This window comes from Marmota monax, unplaced genomic scaffold (assembly GCF_021218885.2).
Source record: "Marmota monax isolate L192 unplaced genomic scaffold, Marmota_monax_Labrador192_F-V1.1 WCK01_AAM20220418_F8-fsc00105, whole genome shotgun sequence".
In the NCBI taxonomy this organism is placed as follows: domain Eukaryota; kingdom Metazoa; phylum Chordata; class Mammalia; order Rodentia; family Sciuridae; genus Marmota; species Marmota monax.
Window position 1 is genome coordinate 1,692,228 of NW_026692947.1, and position 22,924 is coordinate 1,715,151.

At 41.0% G+C, this 22,924-nt stretch overlaps 1 protein-coding gene across 1 annotated transcript; it reads left to right on the forward strand.

Annotated features, from left to right (window-relative positions):
• The first annotated feature begins 6,944 nt into the window (after nt 1-6,944).
• On the forward strand, nt 6,945-21,566 carry Dyrk3 (dual specificity tyrosine phosphorylation regulated kinase 3). The gene is made up of 3 exons (XM_046452222.2): nt 6,945-7,182; nt 9,091-9,202; nt 14,780-21,566. Exons 1-3 carry the CDS (start codon nt 7,106-7,108, stop codon nt 16,352-16,354), a joined length of 1,764 nt encoding a protein of 587 aa, XP_046308178.1. The 5' UTR covers nt 6,945-7,105; the 3' UTR covers nt 16,355-21,566.
• The last annotated feature ends 1,358 nt before the right edge of the window (nt 21,567-22,924 follow it).

Consider the following 22,924-nt stretch of genomic DNA (forward strand, 5'->3'; position numbering starts at 1 on the left):
TTGATTTTTCAATTAAAAAGAAAGAAATCTTTGGGGGAAAAATGAAGAAAATGAAAAGATAAGCTAAAGATTAGGAAAAGGGATTTGTGTTTATAATATATAAAGAACTCTCAAAACTAATTTTTTATTAATTAATTAATTTATTTTAATTAGGTCTGTATGACAGCAGAACCCATTTTGATTCATTGTACACAGCTGCAGCACAACTTTTCATTTCTCTGGGTGTACACAATGTATCATCGTACCATATGTGCAGTCATACAAGTACCTAGGGTAATGATGTCCATCTCATTCCACCATCTTTCCTACCGCCATTCCCCCTTCTCACTCCTCCCTCCCCTTTGCCCCATCAAAGTTTCTCCATTTTTCCTATGCCCCCCACCCCCACTATGAATCAGCATCCACTTATCAGAGAGAACATTCAGACTTTGGTTTTTGAGGATTGGCTTACTTTGCTTAGCATGATATTCTCCAACTCCATCCATTTACCTGAAAATGCCACAATTTTATTGTCTTTTAATGCTGAGTAAAATTCCATTGTGTGTATACACCACAGTTCTTCATCCATTCATCTATTGAAGGGCATCTAGTTTGCTTCCACAATTCAGCTATTGTGAATTGAACTGCTGTAAACATTGATGTGGCTGCATTATTAAAGTATGGTGATTTTAAGTCCTTTGGGTAAATACCAAGGAGTGGGATAGTTCCATACAGCTTTCCAGATTGGTAGTACCAATTTGCAGTTCCACCAGCAATGTATGAGTGTGCCCTTTCCCCCACATCCTCACCAACATTTTTTGTTGTCTGTATTCTTTATAACTGCCATTCTCACTGGCGTGAGATGAAATCTTAGAGTAGTTTTGATTTGCATTTCTCTAATTACTAAAGACATTAAACATTTTTTTCATATATTTGTTGTTCAAATGTATATCTTCTTCTGACAAGTGTCTGTTCAGCTCCTTAGCCCATTTATTGATTGGGTTGTTTGTTTTTTAGGTTAAGTTTGAGTACTTTATATATCCTGGAGATTAGTGCTCTATCTGACGTGTGTGGCAAAAATTTGATCCCAAAATGTAGGCTCTCTCTTCACCTCATTGATTGTTTCTTTTGCTGAAAAGAAGCTTTTTAGTTTGAATCCATCCCATTTATTAATTCTTTATTTTATTTCTTGCAGTTTAGGAGTCTTGTTAAGGAAGTCAGGATCTAATCCGACATGATAAAGATTTGGGCCTATCAAAACTAAATATTAAGGAAATTAATAACCCAATATAAATTGAACAAAATATTTGAATAGGCCCATCACCAAGCAAACTATATGAATGGACAATAGGCACATGAAAAGATTCTCAACATCCTTAGTCATTAGGGAAATGCAAATTAAAAACACCATGAGATACCACTACACATTTATTATAATGGCCAAAACAAAAACCCATAATACTAAGTTCTGACAAAGATGAGGCAACCGGAATTCTTATTCCTTGCTGGTGGGGATGCAAGATACTATATACACTTTGGAAAATAGGATAGCAGTTTGTCATAAAGCCAGCATGCATTTATTGTTACGAAGGAAAAACCTAAATAAACCCTCTAGTAGCAGCACTTGCTCTCACCTGACTTAAAGTCACTCATTTTGGAGGTCCTGTGGCAGCCACGCTACTGAACCACCTTGGAAGCACTGCCTCCAGCCCTCACCAAGTCACCCCATGCCACAGGTCTTCAGGTCTTCCAACTGAGGCCCTCACCAGCAGGAAGCAGTTTCCCCTATGTCCTGTTGAATTCCTAACTCACAGAAACCATGAGGTAATAAGTTGTATGAGCCAGTGTTCTCTAGTGAAACAGAACTGAAGAATGTAGATATAATTACATGAGGGAATTTATTGACTGAGTTACACCATCAGAGTCTGGATAGTCCCACCAATGGCTGTCTACAGGCTGGAGAGCTGGGGAAACCGGCAACTGCTCAGTCCAAAAAGCTGGGTACCTTAGAACAAAACGGACCCATGATGCATCCTCAGTCCCATTCTGAGTCTCTGAAAGGCCTCTGGAGCCTTGGTGTGAGTCCATATTCAAAGGCTAAAGAATCTACGGTCTGATGTCCTTTGGCAATGGCAACAGCAAAAAATGCACCTGCTCACAAGAGTTGAGACTGTGTGTGACTGAGTTTCCTTCCCCCCTTCTTTTTTCCCTTGGAGGCCCTTAGCTTATTGGACAGAGCCACCCACAGTCAGGGCAGGTCATGCCCCCTCAGTTCACCAATCCACATGCTGGTTGTCTCTGTAAACACCTTCACACACCCAGAGGGTGCTCAACAAGTTTTCTAGGCATCTGTCAACCTAATCACATAGACAACCACAATTAACCATCACAGAAATTATAATTTTTGTTTTTAAGCTACTAAGTTTAGGTGTTGCAACAGTGGACTATGAATACTCAAGTATTTCTGTATCTGGAAATGGCCAATTTGTCCATGTCTTTGTGATGGACCCCATAGCCATCTGCAGTCCTGTTGCTTATTTGAGGACTCATCCTGCACTGGCTGCTTTGTTTACACTGTGAACATTTAAAACTTAAAAGAGATGTTTGACCTATGCAAAGATGGATGGAGATGGGAAAGGAAGGGGCTCCAATCATAAAACCCCTGCTAGGAATTCTGTGATTCTGTGGGTTTTTATGGATGGAAAGCCTCAATGAACCCACAATATAAAAGAGGAACAGTGATCTGGACGTGATGGTGCATGCCTTTAAGCCCAGCTACTCCTGAGGCTGGAGAATTGAGAGTTCAAGGCCAGCCTGGGCAACTTATCAGGATCCTGTCTCAAAATAAAGTAAAAAGAACTAGAGCTGTAACTTGCTGGTAGAATCCCTGGGTGCAATCCCCAGTACCAAAAACAGAGGGGAGCAGAGGAAGTGCTTGTTCTTGCAAAAAGAAAAGACATGGGAAAGGTTTGAAGAAGGCAGAGTTCTTCTAAGCCCAGGCCAGCCCGGCTATGTTGCCTGTTCTTCTAGGCTGGAATTGCAGCCAGTTGGGACCAGGGGACCCAGTCTGAAGACAGCTGTGCCCACTTCCCAGATGACTGCCACACATGCTCCAGAGCTCTGAGCTATCTCCATCGGTGTGGCGACTTTTTTTTTTTTTTTTTTTTTTTATGATGCCTTTCTGTCCTTTGTCCCTTCTTGGGGCTGCCAGGACTAGACATTTTTAAACTCTCTTTAAAGGACTTTTTGAAAAGTCCTCTTTCTTCATTAATCTCTCCCACTTCAACTCACACCTCTAAAAGTTTGGATCTGGATGATCCCAGATAAGGCCTGTGGGGCCCTCAGATACTGATGGTTGGGAGGTTTTCCAGAGCTCTCAGAAGTAAACCTTCCACATCTCAGAAAGTTACAGCTATTTCCTTACCTGGGATAGGTCTGGAAGATCTTTCTGATGTAAAGACATACCTTACCACCTGTGGCAGAAACCTGTTGGTGGAGACTTCCAGATCCTGCTGGTCTCTGGGAAGATTCCATAAGAAACCTGCCTCAATGGATGACTCATAACCCAGGAGCTGGATGTCTGCAGTGGAAAAGTACAGGAGGTGAGTGAGTGGGATGGAAGCTGTGTGGTTACACCTGGGCCTCCTATGAAAGTTCTAGAGAGGGACAACTGGCAGCAGCTAGACTCAGCCCCGGGACTGAGTCAAGATTACAAAAAGACTTCAAAGTCAAGATTTCACATGCTACCTGACCCTAAGAGAAACATTTTTAACTGCTGTATGTCACAGAATTCAAAGTGTCTAGGGTCTAGTCTGGAGTGTCCTGCCAGGCTCAGGAAATACACAGGCAGTCAAGGGTGTGGGTATTGAAATCAAATAGACCAGAGTTTGAGTTCCGGTTCACCATTTACTAGCTGGGTGACTTGGCAAGTTATTAATCTCTGACACTCTTTCCTCAAGGTAAGAAGCCCTGTCTCACAGAACTACTGCAAGTTTTAGGTGAGCAAATATATTAAAGCATTTCAGAGGGTGTTGGGAACATAATAAATATTCAGCAAAGGGTAATGATGATTGGAAAGAGTCCTGGTTAGGCTGTATGATTTCGGAAATGACACCTCAGAGGCTGAAGATGGCCTGGTTATGCTGACTCAAAGGAAGTAAGTGAAAAGAGGTGGCAGAAATTTGGGGGAAAGAAAAATGTTTCTGGGATTTGGGGTTAATTGGGACAGCCATCAGGGCTTAGGAGACACAGAACTTGGTATATAGAAGCAGGAGTACCAGAAGAGTGAGTTTCATAGGTTCACATTGAATGTTTTTTTTTAAAAAACATGCATTCCAATTTTGTGATGCATATATCATAGTATGCATTATGGCATATTTTGCTATAAAGAAATTCATAGCAGTGAAAAGATTTCAAACTTAACTAGTTTATACCAACAGCTATTTCATCATAAAATTCCAGGGGAATGTGACCCCAAGGATATTTTCTTAATCTGTTCATTTGTAACTGCTGTGACCACATTCTGAATGTTCTATTTTTTGTGGTTTTCATATTTGGTTGTTTTGGTGGTGCTTGGAATCTAACCCAGGGCCTTGAGCGCCAGGCAGGCGCTCTACCACTGAACTACACTCTGAGCCCCTTCCATTGGTTTTTGAAAATCCTGGGAGAGTTTCTTTCTTTTTTTTTTCCTGGTTTGTTATAGGTTCTTCATTTTTTAGATGTATTAGAATTGGCTTTGAAGATGGACAGGCATCTTATATAACTTTTGGCTAATCCAAGGTAGGTGAAGTCTGGCTTTAGCTGCATGAAAGATAATGGTGATTTTGAATGGCACTGGAAAGGAGCTTTGGGGGGAAAGAAAGGACATGCATTATGCAGAAGCTGCTCAAGGGTTGGAGTACACAGGATAGCAACTCAGCAGGGGTGTGGAGGCTCCTGCTAGTTTCTTATTAGATTTGAACTCAGCCATGCTGTTATGAAACAGGGGCCCTTTGAAGAAACATTGGAAAGTACTTGGGTCACTAAGGGCAGAAATTCATGAAGTTCCCGTACCCTCAAGGAGCCCTCCCTCCCTTGACCATGGGAACCATAGGCTAAAGACAAAGGAGACCTCTGTCTTTCCCACCTTAGGAGCCTGAGGGAAGCAGGAACACTGAAGATTCATGTTAAACACAGTGTGGAGCTGCAACCCTCTCAAGAGCAGTGATTCAGAATGAGGTAAGAAAACTTGTGGAGGCAAGTCCTTTTCAACTCTTTAGGGTAGGAAAGTGGTCTGAGGTATGCATAGCAGGAATTATTTAATAGAAATTTTCAGTCTTGGAGATGGAGGGGACTTCCAGAACAATCTAGTCCAAACTTTTTGTTGCCATGGATCTCTTCTTTAAACAAAAGCTTCAGAGAGCCCAAAGTCAAACCCTTATGAAAGCAAGATGGCTCTTGTTGCAAAAGTAGGGGGGAGGAGGGGAAAAGAAATCTAATTTATAAAATTAGAAAATTTCAAAAGAGTATCATGGAAGAAAACATTTTCATTTATGTTCATATCATAGGCTAAAGAAACATTGATTAGAAAAAAATACAATGCCCCAAATACATTTAACTTAGAAGAGACTTTGGATCTGTAGGGGCATTTTCATTGGGAGACATGAGAACAGGGATGTCTTTTAGTGACATGAAAAGGAGTCTTGGATGAAAACTTTAAGGGTTACAAGACTGTGCTGGGCTAACTTAAAACAATGTGTCTTACAGTACCACCAGGTGGCGCCCGCGTTCGGCATTTTGAGAACGTCTGGATTTCTTCTGGCGAGTCACAGGGCCTTGTGCCTTTTCAGGTTTAGAAAATCTGATTGGGCTTCACGCTCAAGAAAACACAGTTCTGTGGTTTAACCTCCTTCGCTCTCACTTTCATTCCAACTGTCGAAGTGCGCTTAACATCAGCGTTATTAAGGAGTGTGAAGTTTTCAGAAAGGGGCGAGGGAAAAAAAAAACTTCTCCAAACATACTAAAGAAAAGGAAGAGTCTTTCAAGAAGTCTGGTGCAGGAGGAGGAAGGCTGGGCTTTTGAAACTTTAATTCAGGGTTCACCACTGGATGAGGAAGCACGGAGTCTCTGGTCTCAAGTTTCCTCATTGGTAAAAATGGCTCTTTGAGCTCTATTATCTGTGGCATGCTGATGCAGGGAAGTTAGACAAACCCCAGCTTCAATTCTGGATCCCAGTTATAACTTTAAAACAGCGATAACATTTGGCATGGTTACTGAGATTAAATAATTTTCATAAATGCTAGTACTGTACGTAAATGGTCTTCATTATTATTGCCTTTTTTTTTGGGGGGGGGGGGAGAACGAGGGATTGAGGAGCACTCGACCACTAAGTCACATCCCCAGCCCTATTTTGTATTTTTATTTAGAGACAGGGTCTCCCTGAGTGGCTTAAGGCCTCGCTAAATTGCTGAAGCTGGCTTTGAATTTAGATCCTACAGCCTCAGCTTCCCAAGCCGCTGGGATTACAGGCGTGCGCCACGATGCCCGGCTTTATTATTGCCTTTTTATGTCACCATCTCCCTCCGGACGGCCACTCCAGCAGTTGGGAAGTCTAAAACAATACACATATACATTTAGAATTCATATACATTCATGCAGGAGGTTTTAGCACTCCAGATTGCAAAGTGCTACTTAATTGTAGACTGTGAAGGCTGGCTGCACTTTGGGACAGATATCCAGGGTTTCACAAATCTTCTCCCCGGGCCTTTCTTCCACCCCTAGCCGCGTGCCCTAACCATGCGCGCAGCAGCCCAAGTAGGCAGCTCAGGACGCGTGCTTCTCGCCTTTAATCACCAGCGACAGCGCTAAAGACACGGAGAAGCGCCCCGCCCCCGTGCGTCAGAGCGTAGTTGCGCAGAGGCGTTTCCCGGGGCGTGCCTCGGTTGCTAGGCGACCATGCCGCTCCCCCTCCCGCCCTTGCGCTCCGTCTCCCTCCTCCCAGTCCTGGCTAGTAGCGAGCGAAGGCGCGCGGAGCTGCAGTGTCTGGCAGAGAATCCCCGGGGAAGCGTCGCGCCCGGGAGGCAGCCTTCACAGCGCAGGTGGACGCGGCCCGCCGAGTCCGCCAACCGCCGCCCCTCCCGAGCTCAAGATGGGAGGCACTGCTCGCGGGCCGGGCCGGAAGGATGCGGGTCCGCCCGGGGCCGGGCTCCCTCCCCAGCAGCGAAGGTAACGGCGCCGCGGGGTAACGGGCTAGGGGTGCCAGAGTGAGCGCTTGGCGCTGGTAGGCGAGGCCGGGGGTCGGGGAGGGTCTGGACTGGTGATCTAGCAAGCCCCCAGCAGGAGGGACGAGGGAAGGGGTCTGATTCCCTCCCTGGACAGGCCCCCTCCCTTCTTTTCCATCAGCGTCCCCCCTCCCGTCCCCAGCCCACCGTGAGTGGGGGAGGGGGCTGGAGCGGAGCTAGAGGAAGAATTACAACCCCTGGGCTGTCTCTGAAACCCTAGATCGGTGATATGGCAAGGGACTCCAGAAACCTGGGACTTTTCGTGGCTTTTCTTTTCTTTTCTTTCTTTCTTTTTTTTTTTTAAGCAAACCTGGGTAGTCTGGGAGCTATACCTTTGAAAGGAGCCCTGTTGCTCAGAGCAGATAACCCAGGGCTGAACTCTTGGGGTTTTGCTATGAGGGGTGCGGTCTAGCTTGGTATTTGAAGGTAACGGACTGTGCAGCGTAAGGCTCTCGCCGGACCCTATTTTAAGATTCTCCACCTTGCATTGTATTTTACGCCTAAGTGGAGAGAAGCCACCCACCCCACCCCCACACCCACCCCCACACCCACACGCCCTCCGCCGCATTTGCATGGAGCCTTCTTGTGGTTAATTTGCTATTAGTAGGAAATCTTCCAAGTGTTTAGCGTCTTTTTCTCAGTGAATGTGGATGCTTTTCCCTGTTTGTCTTATCATGCTAAGGCAAAAGGTCGGTCCCATTCAGACTATTTGGTTTCTGTCCGTGAAGCATTTCTCTGTTAAAAATTAGAAATAATTCTATTAAGAATGAGCATTTTTTAAAAGAACATTTCAAAAACATTTGTACTTTTTTTTATCCTTTGTATTTCTTTAGTACAGTAATCACATCTAGAACTAATTTTATAAAACAGTTTTTAAGGGTGACTAAAATATTCCAGGATTTTTAAAGGCATTAAAAAAAAATTTCCCCCTGCAACAGGGTCATTGTTGTATAATTCATGGTTATATCACATAAAATGATACAGTGAAATGCTGATGTATTTAATTGGAAAATCCATGTTCTTGGTGGCAGATGAAATACATTATTCCAGGGCCATCTTGTGGATTAAATAGATCCTCTCTGTCTTTTGTGTTCCCTTGCAGTCGGGAAGCCACAGTGCTAAAGAACAGAGAAATGATCCTAAATCATTGAGCATTTTGCCTCCCCCATCTACCAGGAAATGAAGTGGGAATAGAGACAAAATTCAGTACATCTTGTAATTTGAAGCACTCCTTTAACTGTCTGCTATAGTATTCACTGTATTTTTCTACTAGTTGGGTAGCTGTAAGCATGTAAGTAAACAAATAAAGAGAAGACGGCTCTAAAAGGCCTTTTATTTCTTGCAATTAGACCCAAAAGTGTGTAAATGAACTGTTCTTTCCATCAACATGTGGTAAACATGCTCAGAGGAGAAGACAGCCCAGCCAGAGATAGAGATTAGAATCCATGTCTCAGGCTGAAAAAACGATCACCTCTGTCACACTTTCTTTCTGGTTTTTAGGATTCCTACACAAACTAGCCTTCATTTTCAAGTAGTAAGTTAATTTATAGTTCCTATTTTGTTTTTTTTTTTTTTTTTAGCAATACAACAGGTAATCTGAGTTTTGACCATTTTAAAATGTAAATCTAGAAATGCTATTTTTTATTTAAAAAAAAAAAAAAAGGAAAAGACAATTTGGATCATTTGTCAAATGCCCCAGTTTTTTATATTCAATGCCAAAATGCAGTGTGGACACTTATTTCTATTAACTGTTTTTTGTAGCAGGTATGAAGCAATTACGACACAGTAGGTTTTAGAAAGGTGATTTATATCTTCCTTACTAACAGATCTTATCTATAATCCTTTCAACTAGATTGGGGGATGGTGTCTATGATACCTTCATGATGATAGATGAAACCAAGTGCCCACCCTGTTCTAATGTACTCTGCAATCCTTCTGAGCCGCCTCCACCCAGAAGACTGCATGTAAGTAAAGGACGTAATTCTTTGTGTTCTAATTGTCTTGGAAAAGATAAAGTACTAAATAATACTCAAGGTGTGGTTATGTATCACTGGCAACACAGACTCTTTTGTTGTTGTTTCTTTTGATTTCTTCTGGCTTTGGAAAAACAGTTTCTGCTGTCCAGGTTTAGCTTTTCAAAATCATTTTGATTTGGAGCCCACCTCTTTGAGTTCCTACTCAGATAAATATATGACACTGGGAAAAAGATTTTATTTAGGTGACATTTATTTTAGTAGAGGATAATACAGAGTATCACAAAGGCTCCTTTTAACAAAAACAAGCAAAAGAAATTATCTCAGAATTTGTGGATCTGCAGAATTCTCCCTGCAAGATAAAAATGCAGTCCTAGCTTATTAGTATGCTAAAAAGAACCATTTTATAACTCATAAATTAAACTTGAACAATACAGCTTGTTTTTTGATGCATTTAATCATTTTAGGAACTGTAGACATTAGCTTTTGATGCTGTTTTACAGAAGATAATGATAAAATTTATTCACATTTCCTCAGCATACACAGACCAGTAGGCAGAGCAAGGTTTGAACAAGTTTCAAGACAAGAAGAAACTATCCTTTGACTTAAATTGCACATACCACCTAATGAACATATTGAATACTTGAATTTAATTTGTAACATTTCTCCTTCATGTTTCTGTGTTTAAGACCTGAAAAAAAATGTTGTGTTATGTCCCCCGCCCCCATCAGAGATTGAACCAAGGGCTTCATACATGGTAAGCAGGCATTGTACCACTGAGCTATATCCAGAGCAATTTTTGTTTTGAGACAAGGTCTCACGAAGTTGCACTGGGTAGCCTTGAGCCTTTGATCCTCCTGTCTCAGCTTCCTGAGTTGCTGGGATTACAGGCGTGCCTCACTATACCTAATCTGAAATTGTTACTATGTGGCAAAAATTACTTGCATTATTCCTATTCCATTCCAGGTTTTTGCTATTAAAATTAACACTTTCTACCCCTTTCAAGGCTAATAATATTACAAATCATGGGCTAAAATTATTTGGAAGGGTGGTCATCCCATTTCTGGAGTACAGTAGGGTTTCTTTTCGTTCTCTGCAGGATTCATTTCCATTCTCTGCATTTTCTTTCTTTTTAAAAACTTCCAAGAACCAGAAGAACTATGTCTACTTGTGTTGACCATTAGATTTCATGATGCCAGTACTAGATCATTGTAGGATGCTGATTACAGTTGAGCTGGTGTGTTAACATCTGATTTCAGTTTAACATCAATTCAGGGTTGATCCATGCTGATAACCTTCCAGTAGGTCACTTAAATTATATGTTTCAAAATCAAAATGAATTTTTTATTGCCTAGTGTTCAGAGTAACAATTTTGGGAAGCATAGATTTTTAGATTCTAATGCAATGGTATCTTTACAAATTTTACTAAAAAAAAAAAAAGTTTGACCTCTTGGTGGCACTTATAGTTCATTATTCTACGACTTTATCCTGAGGTCCTATTGCTCTTTTCACAAAGTCTTTTAGCTTTGTCATTTATTCTAGCTGCTCTTACATACTCATTATAAACTAAATCATTGACCTAAAGGTTGTTACTGGGTTAAATTCTATGTTGCAGGGATAAAGATAGGGTCAGGAGGTAGGTAAAGGGTAGGTTTTTTAAATCTGGATGAGAAGACTATTCCTCTGAATTATCAACAAGATTTTTAGGACTCAAATAATGCAGTAGAAGGTTGTATTTGAAACATCCAAATTCACATTTTATATGTGTATATGAGGCATTCCTAAGAAATAAAGTATGGCCAGGCTTAGTGGCACACATCTTTAATCCCAACAATTTAGGAGGCTGAGGCAGGAAAAATCACAAGTTTGAGGCAAGCGCACGTAATTTAGCAAGACCCTGTCTCAAAATAACATAAAACAGAGACTGGAGGTGTGGGTGAGTGGTAAAGTAACTGTGGGTTCAATTCCCAATGTGGGAGGATAGAAAAGGAGGGAGGGAAGAAAGAAAAAGAGAGAGAGAGAGAGAAAGAAAGAAAACATGGTAAGTCTGGATCTCTGGAAATAATTACATGGTATCAAAATATTTTCTATTATGATTATAACCTTAGACCGTAATTTTTTATAATTATTACATGTTAACATGTGAACACTGTAGATTCTCTGAGAACAGTGGAAGGAAGGTTTTATTTATAGCACAGAAGACTTGATATATAATTAATTCAGGCCAGTATTTGAATTATTTACAGGAAAGGAGAGAAAGATAAGGAAAGAACCACTTCCTCTGTTTGGAAAAATTCCTTCCTGGAATTCTGCAGGTTTGCTGGAAATGCAAACCTCTATACTCCATAGCGGACTACACCCTGGGTAGTATGTTCTGTTCTGGAAGCCACACCTTAAGAGAGACATAAAGTACAGCCCATAAAAAGAATGTGAACAGAGTATTAAGGAAACCCAACACATGGCGGGCAAGGTGAGAATAGTTGAAGGAGATGATGAACTTGCAGAAGAATGGTGGGGTCAGGGATACAACAGCCATTTTTAGGTATTCCAAGGGTTCTTACATGAAATTTGGATACTTCTGTATTCTTCCTGAGGGCAAAGTAAGGCTTATTTGCAGAAAGAGATTGAGTCTCCCTTTAAGGTAAAACCATGAGTCAGGAAATCCCAATGACATCCTTCATCTTATGGTAATAGTTCTATGGAAGTTAAACTTCTATTAGATTTCTGTTCTTATTAACTTACTGTGCCTGAGACCCTCTCTTATCACAAACAAATGAAGACCTCCAGAGCCAGCCCAAGGCAAGGGCAGTCTTATATGTAGGCAGAGTAGGTGAAATTTCCAGGGATGGACCCTGGACCACAAATACCTTTCCTACCAGCTTGTCATTGATGACTTCAGTTCTTAGAGAGGCATTCTTTTGGGTTAAGGCATTGTTTTCCGTTAAAGTTCAAATATCACTGGAGAGGTAGCACATTAAATTGTATAGCAAGTTGAAAGCAGGCTTTGTGCTAGGGAGAAAGTGGGTGAGATGTTTCGTGAGGAGGCCTGTTGAGTGGGCCCACATTGGGCAGAAGCTGTATTTAGATGCTTAGTGGAGGGAGACTGAGATTGAGGAAGCCACCACAGAGAAATCATTAGGGAATAGGAGAGAGTGTAGGAATTTAAACCTTATTATATTGAGAATTTTGCCTAATCATAACTAGTATTTTGAACATGCTTTCCAGTTTGTGAGGGTCTTTCACATGTATTATTGATTATAGTTTGATCCACACAACATCCTGCAATTAGGTATTATTATTCATGTTATATAGATAAAAAAAAAAAAAGATGAAGAACAAATAACCTGTCCAGAGACCTACAGCTTTTAAGTACTATAGCCAGTACCCAAACCTGGGTCTTCTAACTTCATTCTTTAGAATGTGTTCCAAAAGCTATAGCAGTAAATATTTAGGTACATTAAAATTAGGTAGTAAAAATTTTAAGGAAAACAGGCAAAGATGGTGTGCAGATGTTCATTTTCTGTTATGTAAATCTAACTTGAACCAAATAATTATAATTCTTTCCTCATTCAGCCAAATTTATTCCCTAATACATAGTAGTTCTGTAAGGAAAAAAAAAATCTGTTTTTTAGCATAGGTGCTAAGTTGTAAACTCTGAGTGTTCCAGTGAATACTGGATGGGTGACTGTGAACCACTTCTGTTTTTTCATCCCTACAAACAGGAATAGTTGTTTGACATAATTATTGATAAAAAGGATGTTGCATTGCATTTGTCTTAGCAGGTTATTGGGACTCTGTCTACAGGCCTATTTGTTTTCTTTTCTATTTTAGTATCAGAAAAACCACAGCGTGCCCATATCTGGCCTCTTTAAAGCTAAATGCCAAATTGTGGCCATAATCAAACTGGTTGCTTCAGTTTTGTTTTAAGATTTTATGATAGTTCATGTAACTCTTAAGTACTCTATAAATATTGAAATTGATTAAATTATTTTTAAAGGACCAGGAAGGGACTAAGTCCTGCTTTTATAACTAGATCGGGGGCTATTTGACATATGCCAACACTGAAAATTTTTATCCTTTTTTGTTATTTGGGTTTTCATTTTTGTATCATTTCTTTTTTTAGTTTTGGTAATATATAACTTTTGGTTTACTTAGGTTAAGTTAAAATTCAAATTTTTTAAATGTTTGATTACTTTTTAACTTATATTTTTGGAGATTTTTAACAAGTTTAGAGCTTTTATGGAATTTTTGTCTTTGATACTGGAGGTCCCCTGAAATAGTCAGATTAGGGTCCATTGGAAAAAAACAGACGTTCTTTTAAGTATGGAACACTTTTTTTTTTTTAACAATAGATTTTTTTCTTTATTCTTAGCTCATTAATGTATCTGAACAATTTTGTTTTTTCCCTTAAATATTTATATTTAAGGTATACATCATGATTTTTGTTGTTGTTGTTGATAATTGGATGTTTCGGATTAAACCCATGGGTGCTTAACCACTAAGCCATATCCCCAACCCTTTTTCTTTTATTTTTTAGTTTGAGACAGAGTCCTATTAAATTGTTTGGGCTTTGTTAAGTTCCTGAGGCTGACCTTGAACTTGAGATTTTCCTGCCTCAGCCTTTGGGATTACAGGCATGAGCCTCCACATCCAACTAGGATAAGAAATGGTTATGCTCTCAAGCCAGTTAGCACATTCATCAGTTCACAGTTACCCTTTTTATCTAACTATTAATTATTTTTAGGTGTTTGGCTATTTTTGCTTTTGCTTTTGTTTTCCTTAGTCATATTTCAAAGAATCTTGTTTCAATTCACAGAATCCTATTTTAATTCAGAGAAATAAGTAGAACTTTTTTCTCTGGGATACTGTTCCTTCCAAGAAAAGTGTAAGCAAATTGAGGTAAAAGAGTAGCACTCCTTTATCTCAGAGGCACTTGGAAAAAGCTCTTCAGGGGCCTCGGATTCTTGGTTATTTATCAGCTACATTGAAAGTTGGCCCAGATGGTTTCAAGAGTTAGAATTTCCATGACTTCATGTGCTGTTAGAAGGCTGCAGTAATGTATTTGAGGACCTGGGGGTTGATGAGGAGGCTAGGTCAGAACCATAAAGATACTTGAAATAATTAGTACATAATGTTAAACAGTATATATAATCAAGGGTGAATCATGTGGTGTAGGCTGCAGTTAAATCATGAAGTTAATTATTATGGGCTTGAAGTAGTTCTAAGTGAAAGAGAGTGGACTTAAATTGGGTCTGAAGGAGTAGAGGATGAGAGTGAATGGGGGGAGGGATGAAAAGATTCTCAGGATAAGACAGACCTATGAGAAAGAACCTAGCATGCCAAGGGATGGGAAGACAATCATCCTGCCTTGAGCAGGATTAGGGTGGACTTAATCTTCAGGAAGTCAGGATTAATTAGGAGACCCTTGCTTTGCTCATTGTATCCTTTTTGTGTCATTTTAACCTTAAAACTAACACAACTGAACATATTTTGATGTTCTTAGGTTGGAGGGAAGGTCCCTTCCTCTTACTAGTGTCTGTAACATTGTATTCATTTTCTCATTTACAGATCACTACTGAGCATTTAACAAGAGAGCATTCTCAGCACTTTATGAATGGAGGTGAGATAAAAGTAGAACAGCTGTTTCAAGAATTTGGTAGCAGCAAATCTGGTACTCTTCAGTCAGATGGCATCACCAACTCTGAAAAATGCTCTCCAATTGTTTCTCAAGGGAAAAGTTCAGATATCTTAAATATAATTAAATCCAACAGTTCATCCAAAGCACCCAAAGTGGTACCTCTGACCCCTGAGCAAGCGCTGAAGCAGTACAAACATCACCTCACTGCTTATGAGAAGCTGGAAATCATCAATTACCCAGAAATTTATTTTGTTGGTCCAAATGCCAAGAAAAGACATGGAGTTGTTGGTGGTCCCAATAATGGGGGATATGATGATGCCGATGGGGCCTATATTCATGTCCCTCGAGACCATCTAGCTTATCGGTATGAAGTGCTGAAAATTATTGGCAAGGGGAGTTTTGGGCAAGTAGCTCGGGTCTATGATCACAAACTTCGACAGTATGTGGCCCTGAAAATGGTGCGCAATGAAAAGCGCTTTCATCGTCAAGCAGCTGAGGAGATCCGGATTTTAGAGCATCTTAAAAAACAGGATAAAACTGGTAGCATGAATGTTATCCACATGTTGGAAAGTTTCACGTTCCGGAACCATGTTTGCATGGCCTTTGAATTGCTGAGCATAGACCTTTATGAGCTAATTAAAAAAAATAAATTTCAAGGCTTTAGTGTCCAGTTGGTACGCAAATTTGCCCAATCTATCTTGCAATCCTTGGATGCTCTTCACAAAAATAAGATCATTCACTGCGACCTGAAACCAGAAAACATTCTTCTGAAACACCACGGGCGCAGTGCAACTAAAGTCATTGACTTTGGGTCCAGTTGTTTTGAGTACCAGAAACTTTATACATATATCCAGTCTCGTTTCTACAGAGCTCCAGAGATCATCTTAGGGTGCCGCTACAGCACACCTATTGACATATGGAGTTTTGGCTGCATCCTTGCAGAACTTTTAACAGGACAGCCTCTGTTCCCTGGAGAGGATGAAGGAGATCAGTTGGCTTGCATGATGGAGCTTCTAGGAATGCCACCACCAAAACTTTTAGAGCAATCCAAACGTGCCAAGTACTTTATTAACTCTAAGGGCCTACCTCGCTACTGCTCAGTGACTACTCAGGCAGATGGGAGGGTTGTACTTGTGGGGGGTCGCTCACGTAGGGGTAAAAAGCGGGGTCCCCCAGGCAGCAGAGACTGGGGGACAGCACTGAAAGGGTGTGATGACTACTTGTTTATAGAATTCCTGAAAAGATGTCTTCACTGGGACCCCTCTGCCCGCCTGACCCCAGCTCAAGCATTAAGACACCCTTGGATTAGCAAGTCTGTGCCCAGACCTCTCACCATTGAAAAGGTGTCAGGGAAACGAGTAGTTAATCCTACGAATGCTTTCCAGGGACTGGGTTCCAAGCTGCCTCCAGTTGTTGGAATTGCCAGTAAGCTTAAAGCTAACTTAATGTCAGAAACCAGTGGTGGTATACCTCTGTGCAGCGTATTGCCAAAACTGATTAGCTAACGGACAGTTCAGAGATGCATATGTATGTATTTTAATACTTTGCAAACCTGCAAATGGAAAACAATGCAAGCCCATTGGTGGATATGTTTTTGTTAGACTAGACTTCTTTTTTTTAACAAGACAAAACATTTTTATATGACTATAAAAGAACTCTTCAAGGGCTAATTACCTAACCAGCTTGTATTGGCCATCTGGAATATACATTAAATGACTTTTTATAGGTCAATGCATCTTTCTTATTATCATCAGATGTACTTCAACCTGTATATATTCTATTGGTTTGAATCTCTTTCTTCCAAGATGGATGGGATACCAAAAATATATGCTCACTACTCCTCTCCTATCTCCCTCAGTATCCATTTTGGAGGGGTAATTTGGGAAGTTGTGATAGTTGTAGATGAGATGCAAAGCTAGATCTCTTGCTCCGGCAGGCCATTCTGTGGGCTTATTCTAAGTGAAGGGGCTCACAGCAGAATATGAGGTGAGGGAGCACCTCAAAGCTATTGGTCAACTGTACAATTGGTGTCGTTTTTCACTTCCCATTATGCACAGTATTTTTTATTTATGTTATTATTGCTATTATTTTGCCTCAGCTTTGTTCCTGAACACTGAAAGCATCTTACAGACGTCTCACCACCTTACCAAAAAACCTTGTACGTTACTGCTGGGGTTTGAATAAGTCTTCCCCAAAGGCCTGTGTATTGTATTGAAGGCTTGGTCCCGGCCCTCGGTTCTCTTGGGAGGTAGTAGAACCTATAAGAAGTGGGTCCTGGTGGAAGTTTTTCAAGTCTACTGGGCATTTGACCTTGAAGGGAACTGTGGGACCCTCGTTTCTTTCTCTTCCTCTTTGATTCTCAGGCATTAGATGAACGGCTTTGCTCTGCCACCACAATGTTATTCCCACCAGAATGGCCACTGCAGACCCAAAGCAATGAGGCCAATTGGTCATGGAGTGGAACCTTCAAACTGTGAGCCAAAATAAACCTTTTCTCTTTATAAAAATTGATTTATCTCAGGTATTTGTTACAGTAATAGAAAGCTGACTCACACAGGGGCCCATTTTAAAGCCAAGTCATATACATTATTTCTCCTCCATCTCCAAGGAAGATAAAGCAACTTATTTGCCCCCAGCTACCTCCAAATGTTAAAGGTAGAATCAGCATGAAAACTGCAGTTTCCTAACTCCTTGGTCGTCCGTGGACTAGCTGCTTGCTGGATTTTTGTGGATTCCTGTCCTTGTGAAACAGACCTCTGTTAGGTAAACTCGCTACAGTTTAATAAATGTTTTCCTTCTCTCTTTCCAGCTACTTATCACCTTAATATGCCACATTTTTCCACTTTAATTTTGAGCTAGGCACCTTCCTAGATTTTGAGCAGACTTCAGTTATATGATGAAAATTGTTTAAAAAATCCAGAAACTTGTGATAATGCAGTTTCCCCTTTGTTTTTCCTAATTGCATATTCAACAGGCTTTCTTTTTCTCTGCTAAGATTGAAAGTTAAACAGTGAAGGCTGGTAATACAACTAATTGCTGGCCAAATGGCTTACTGGACCTGGAGAGCTTGTTGGGAGGTTCTAGCAGAGGAGCACAGCTACTCATATACCCTTGACTGAATAACGGTCTTCCTCTATCGGGAACTTTGTCCTCTTTGACCGAGCACACAGCTTTGGGAGGGATGCACGTGGAGCAGTGAGGGAGGAAGAGGACATCTGCCTAGCTAGCCAGATCAGCTGAATCAACCCCAGCGATCTGTGGAGTGACAGATTTTGCAGCCAGATCACCCTCAAATCCCCGAATGGCTTCCTGGAAAGGTGGAGAACTAAATAACTCACTCAGTGCTGCTGTTTATTTTTTCTATTCATTCCTCTACTTCTGTGCTCCTCAGAATGAAAGTATCTCCAAGTTCTGTCCTCAGTGTGTGTTCTTAGAGCATAACAGTTCTCAGAATGACCTCATTCAGTTTTTATTCTAGAATCTAGTATCCACAAACTCTATAAGATTGGAAGGAGGCTTCTTTATTGGATGAAACAGTCACAGAGGGGAAGAAAAATAGCTATGGACATATTATTTAAGGAACTTTGACCTTAGCCACATTATTCCTGGCTGCTTCAATGCAGATGTGGACAGTGAGAACAGAGACCTCAGCCTCTTCCAAAGGAGGAAGTCTTGATACTTTTGGTGACTGAAGAGCTGGATTATTTAAAAACCTTAATGATCATATTTACTCCTGGTTTACAGAAGGCAAAGGAATAGACAACTCCTTTAGAGCCTTCTAACTTCTGCTGAATTCTCTAACTTGCTGGAGAAGTTGGAGAGTCTTCCTCATTATCTAGGCAGAGCATATGTTGAGGTTGTTTTGCTCGGTGTTATCAGAGTGGGAGACCTGCTCTCAAAAATGGTTAAAAGGATTGCTGCCCCAAATGACGCACAGTAGATTTCTGTGTTGGAGTTTCTGTGAGCAATCTCCATGGTTAGCCAGTGCTGCACCTCAACTTGGGAGAGAAAGGAGCCTCTAGCTGAGACTGGCATGTGCTCCATTCTCTGTAGTGAATGGACTGTGAGGTCACTGAGACTGAGCTGAGGTGAAAGGATGCAGACAGCCTATGACACTGTAGAGAAATTCTAAAAGATCTGGAAAGGTGAATGTATGTGCTTTGGCTTAAATTTGGCAACCAGGAGAGTGATGCAGAGCAGAGTCATTCAAGTTGGCATGCCTGCCTTCTGCGGGTGGGTTCAAGTTTGGGGAGAGTGGGCTGTTTTAAAATTTGGTGCTGGCTGTGCAGATAGATTTGAGAAGATTTACGGGTGTGTTAAGTTCAGAACAAGTTGTGGTTTTAGAGGCTGTCACCCTGTGCCCTCTTTTAAATGTTCACTTGAATCTCTGCTCAGCCCTAGCAGTGACTGACTGAATTGGACCAAAGTTCATGCCGACATTCATGCTGTGGCTTACAGTGAGTGACTAGATTGTTCTTTAGTTGCTATTGTTCTAGCCATGTCAGTTAAACAGATCAAGTGGGTTGACTTACTGATTTCCAAAATGGCAAAATCAACTGAATTTACAAATTGTTGTTAACATAGTAGAAAAGTTAGATCAGAATTTTTGTTTTATTTCATTTTTTTTTTTTTTTTTTTTAAATATTTATTTTTTAGTTTTAGGTGAACACAATATCTTTATTTTGTTTCTATGTGGTGCTGAGAATCGAACCCTGTGCCTCATGCATGCTAGGCAAGCACGCTACCACTTGAGCCACATCCCCAGCCCCATGTTTTATTTCATTTTTAAAATAATTTTTTTTTCTTTCAACCTGGGGACTTGGCTAATCCAGTTAATACCTGCTCATATTATTACACTGTATTCCATCTTCTACCCCCAGTGATTCATCTGTTCATTCATGTGCTTTCATGATCTCTTCTTTCAGAATGGACAGGCCTATGTTCTTATGATATTCTGAATTAACATATTTTTTCCTTTTTTTTTTTTTTTTGTGGTACTGGGGATTGATCCCACAGCTTGGCACATGCTAGGGATGCGCTCTGCTGCTCTTACCAAGCAGCAGAAGGGTGCCTGTTGATAATGTGCAGATCATGAAAGCTCATTTCCTTCATGTACAAGGAGCATGCTCACGTCTTCTTTAAGTTGACCTGTACAATCTTTTATATCTTTCTTTTTGGGGAAAGTTTATCAACTAAGGGTTACATGAGGCCACTTTCTTCTGGTCCAACAGCAGACACAATTACCTTGGAAACAATGAAAAGAAAAATGCAGCCATAACCTGTGATGAAGGATTCTGCTTCTGTCTCACAGGGGTTCTGTGAAAGAGGAGAGTCTAGGCAAGACCTTCTTTCCAAGAAGACATTGACTTAGACCATATTTGCATACTTTCTTCTTAGGTGTCAAAGGGTGTTTGGGGTAAACAGGGTAACTGGCTAATGCAGCATGTTAGTTTTTATGATATTTAATCTGTTAAGAATGGGCTTTATTGCATGGTCAGAAACCAGAAAATTAAATACAAATTTCAACCATGAAACAGTTTCATTCTGTAGCAACTGGTTATGTTAAAATACCTTTGATTTTGTCTAATTCCCAGCTAGACATAATTAAAGTTAAATGCTAAATTTTAGGTAGCAGCTGATAAATGGTTGTAAGCTTTCCAGACAGAGCACTCCTATTGTTTTAATGAATCATGGAAAACTTTGTCATTTATTTTTAATTCTTTCTTTTGCATCTATTATTTGATGTCATCAGCATGAGCACGGAAGTTGGAAAGGTGACAATGATTGTTCTAGACAGCCTCCATATGCTTTTTCTCATCTGTGAATTAAGGATAAGTACTTATCCTTGAACTAGGCAGGATTGCCAGCAAATGTCTTCCTCTGCCTCTTCAGAATCACTGGACATGATGCATCTATATACACTGCCTATACATAGAGCAACTGCAGATAGCTGTGATATCAAAACTGGAGCCCACACAAATAAGTGAGAAAAGGCCAGGGCTTGGCAAGTCGAGGAAGAATTGTCCTCTGCCAGAGATCAACCTCCTAATTTTAAATAATGTTTTCATTATCCTTATTTCATCATATCCCTCTTTCGATTTCAATCTATACTTCCTGAAGCCCAAGATTAAAAGAACTTCTGGGCTTGATGAAGGGTAACCCTTTCCAAGTGTCTGTTGAATTAGGCCTGCTGATTTTAATGAGAAAATTTTTTGAGTATCACAGTAAACCCATCCATGTAAGGACTAAAAGCTCGCTGGTTCCTGAGATCCATAACTCCTGAGATAAACCAGAGCCACAAATATATTGTCTAGACTTTGACAGAGCTGGATATACTTCTTAATATAGCTCACCCACTGCTAAGTTGAGCCAAAGCTCTGATATTTTTCTATAACAGGAGAAGCATGCCTGATGAGAGACTAGAAAGATTCTTACCTCCTCTGCCACCACACAAATAGACACAAATAGAGAAAGCAGAGCCCCAGATAAGGCCAAATAGTGTTCTGTGGCTATTTTAGCTCAGAATGTCAGCCTCCAAACCATTAGGTTTAAGTCATTTTGGTGTCATGGGATTCTATCATTGTTCATTTGAGCCTGCTGACACGCTTCCTCTGGAAAGTGCAGCTTAGCATGGATGAGTCAGTGTTTTGTTTTGTTTCTTATTATTATTTTGGGATGTTTGTTTTTGAAAAATATATAAAGGAATTGTTTTGAGAATTTTTTTAGTATCTTGTGATTGCTTCACAGCCAAGGCATAGAGCCATTTCAGCAGGACCTGAGTGCCACACGCTGAAGCCACCCTGTCCCTGAAGCAGGGTGAGAACCAGTCACTCTGGATTATTTGGGCTGTGCTGCAGGTACAGACTCTCTGACTTGATGGGATGATAAAGAAAGAACAGTGCTCAACAAAGGCAGTGCTGGGGTAGGGCAGGGAGCAGAGGAGAAGCAGTCTTGCCGGGACTAGGCCAGTGCTCCTCTAAATGGCCAGAGCTGCTGTCACCAGGCTGGTTTGCGAGCTGTGGCATTGCTGAGGACAGGAAACTGAGGAAATGTGTAGAATTCAGGGATGAACACCTTCTTGGGAACCCTGCTGTTAGCAGTCCCATCAGGAAGCCTCACATGGACCCTCTGGGGTCCAAACTTAGTTTAGGGATAAAGCCTCACAGACAGCTTCCCAGAGTACAGTTTATTTGGGAAGTTTAAGTGTTTTTTAAGGCCCCTGCCTTGGCCTGTGGTAGAACTGAGTAAATGGAAGGAGAGAGGGAACAATGTGCTTAGGGGCCTTTGGGCTTCTCTGCTCCAGCCTCTTCTGATCTGGCCCTGGGCCATTATTGCCCTGGCAACAGGAGCTAATTGGACACTGAACTCAGGGACTGCCTTCTGCCATCCTTGAATTGCCCCCCAGGTTCTTGAACAGACTTTCTGCCTTACAGGAGCTTGGCCAAAGCTAGAGATGGGCCTTCCCATATTCACAGGAAGCAACTGCATGTTGGGTAAACTGACTGCTGCTGGTGGGACTATAAGGCAGGCAGAACTTAAAAGAATATCTAGCCCTCAATACAGATGTTAAAATTAACCCATGATCAAGTACACAGCACTGCCATGACATTTTATGCCATTTAAGACAAAAAACTATCAGGTTAAAAAAAGGCAATGAAAAGTGCAGTGAGGGCTACAGGAAGGAATTTGTCAGTCCAAAGGCAAAAATCATGAAGTGACTGCAGCCAGACCATGCTGATACTGACTAAAGACCAAACTTGACCTTACCATAGCATGGGCACAGTTTGACAGGTTGGCTTTGTTTTGCAGAGGTCACCTGGCCTACCTTTGCATCTTTGCTGCTGGTGAACTGATTCGGAACAGATCCAGGACACCCAGTCTGAACACTGCAGAGGGCGGAGCCCTGGCCCAAGCCCAATTTACCTCTGCTCTTCTTGAAGCAAATTCATACATGCCTGTTGACGCATTTATTCTTTCAACAGTGACTTATGGAGCATGTTTTATGTGCCAAGGGAGTACTCCGGTGGTGTTTTTGAAGGTCAGGGAGCATGGACAGCATTGTAGACCACAGGTTC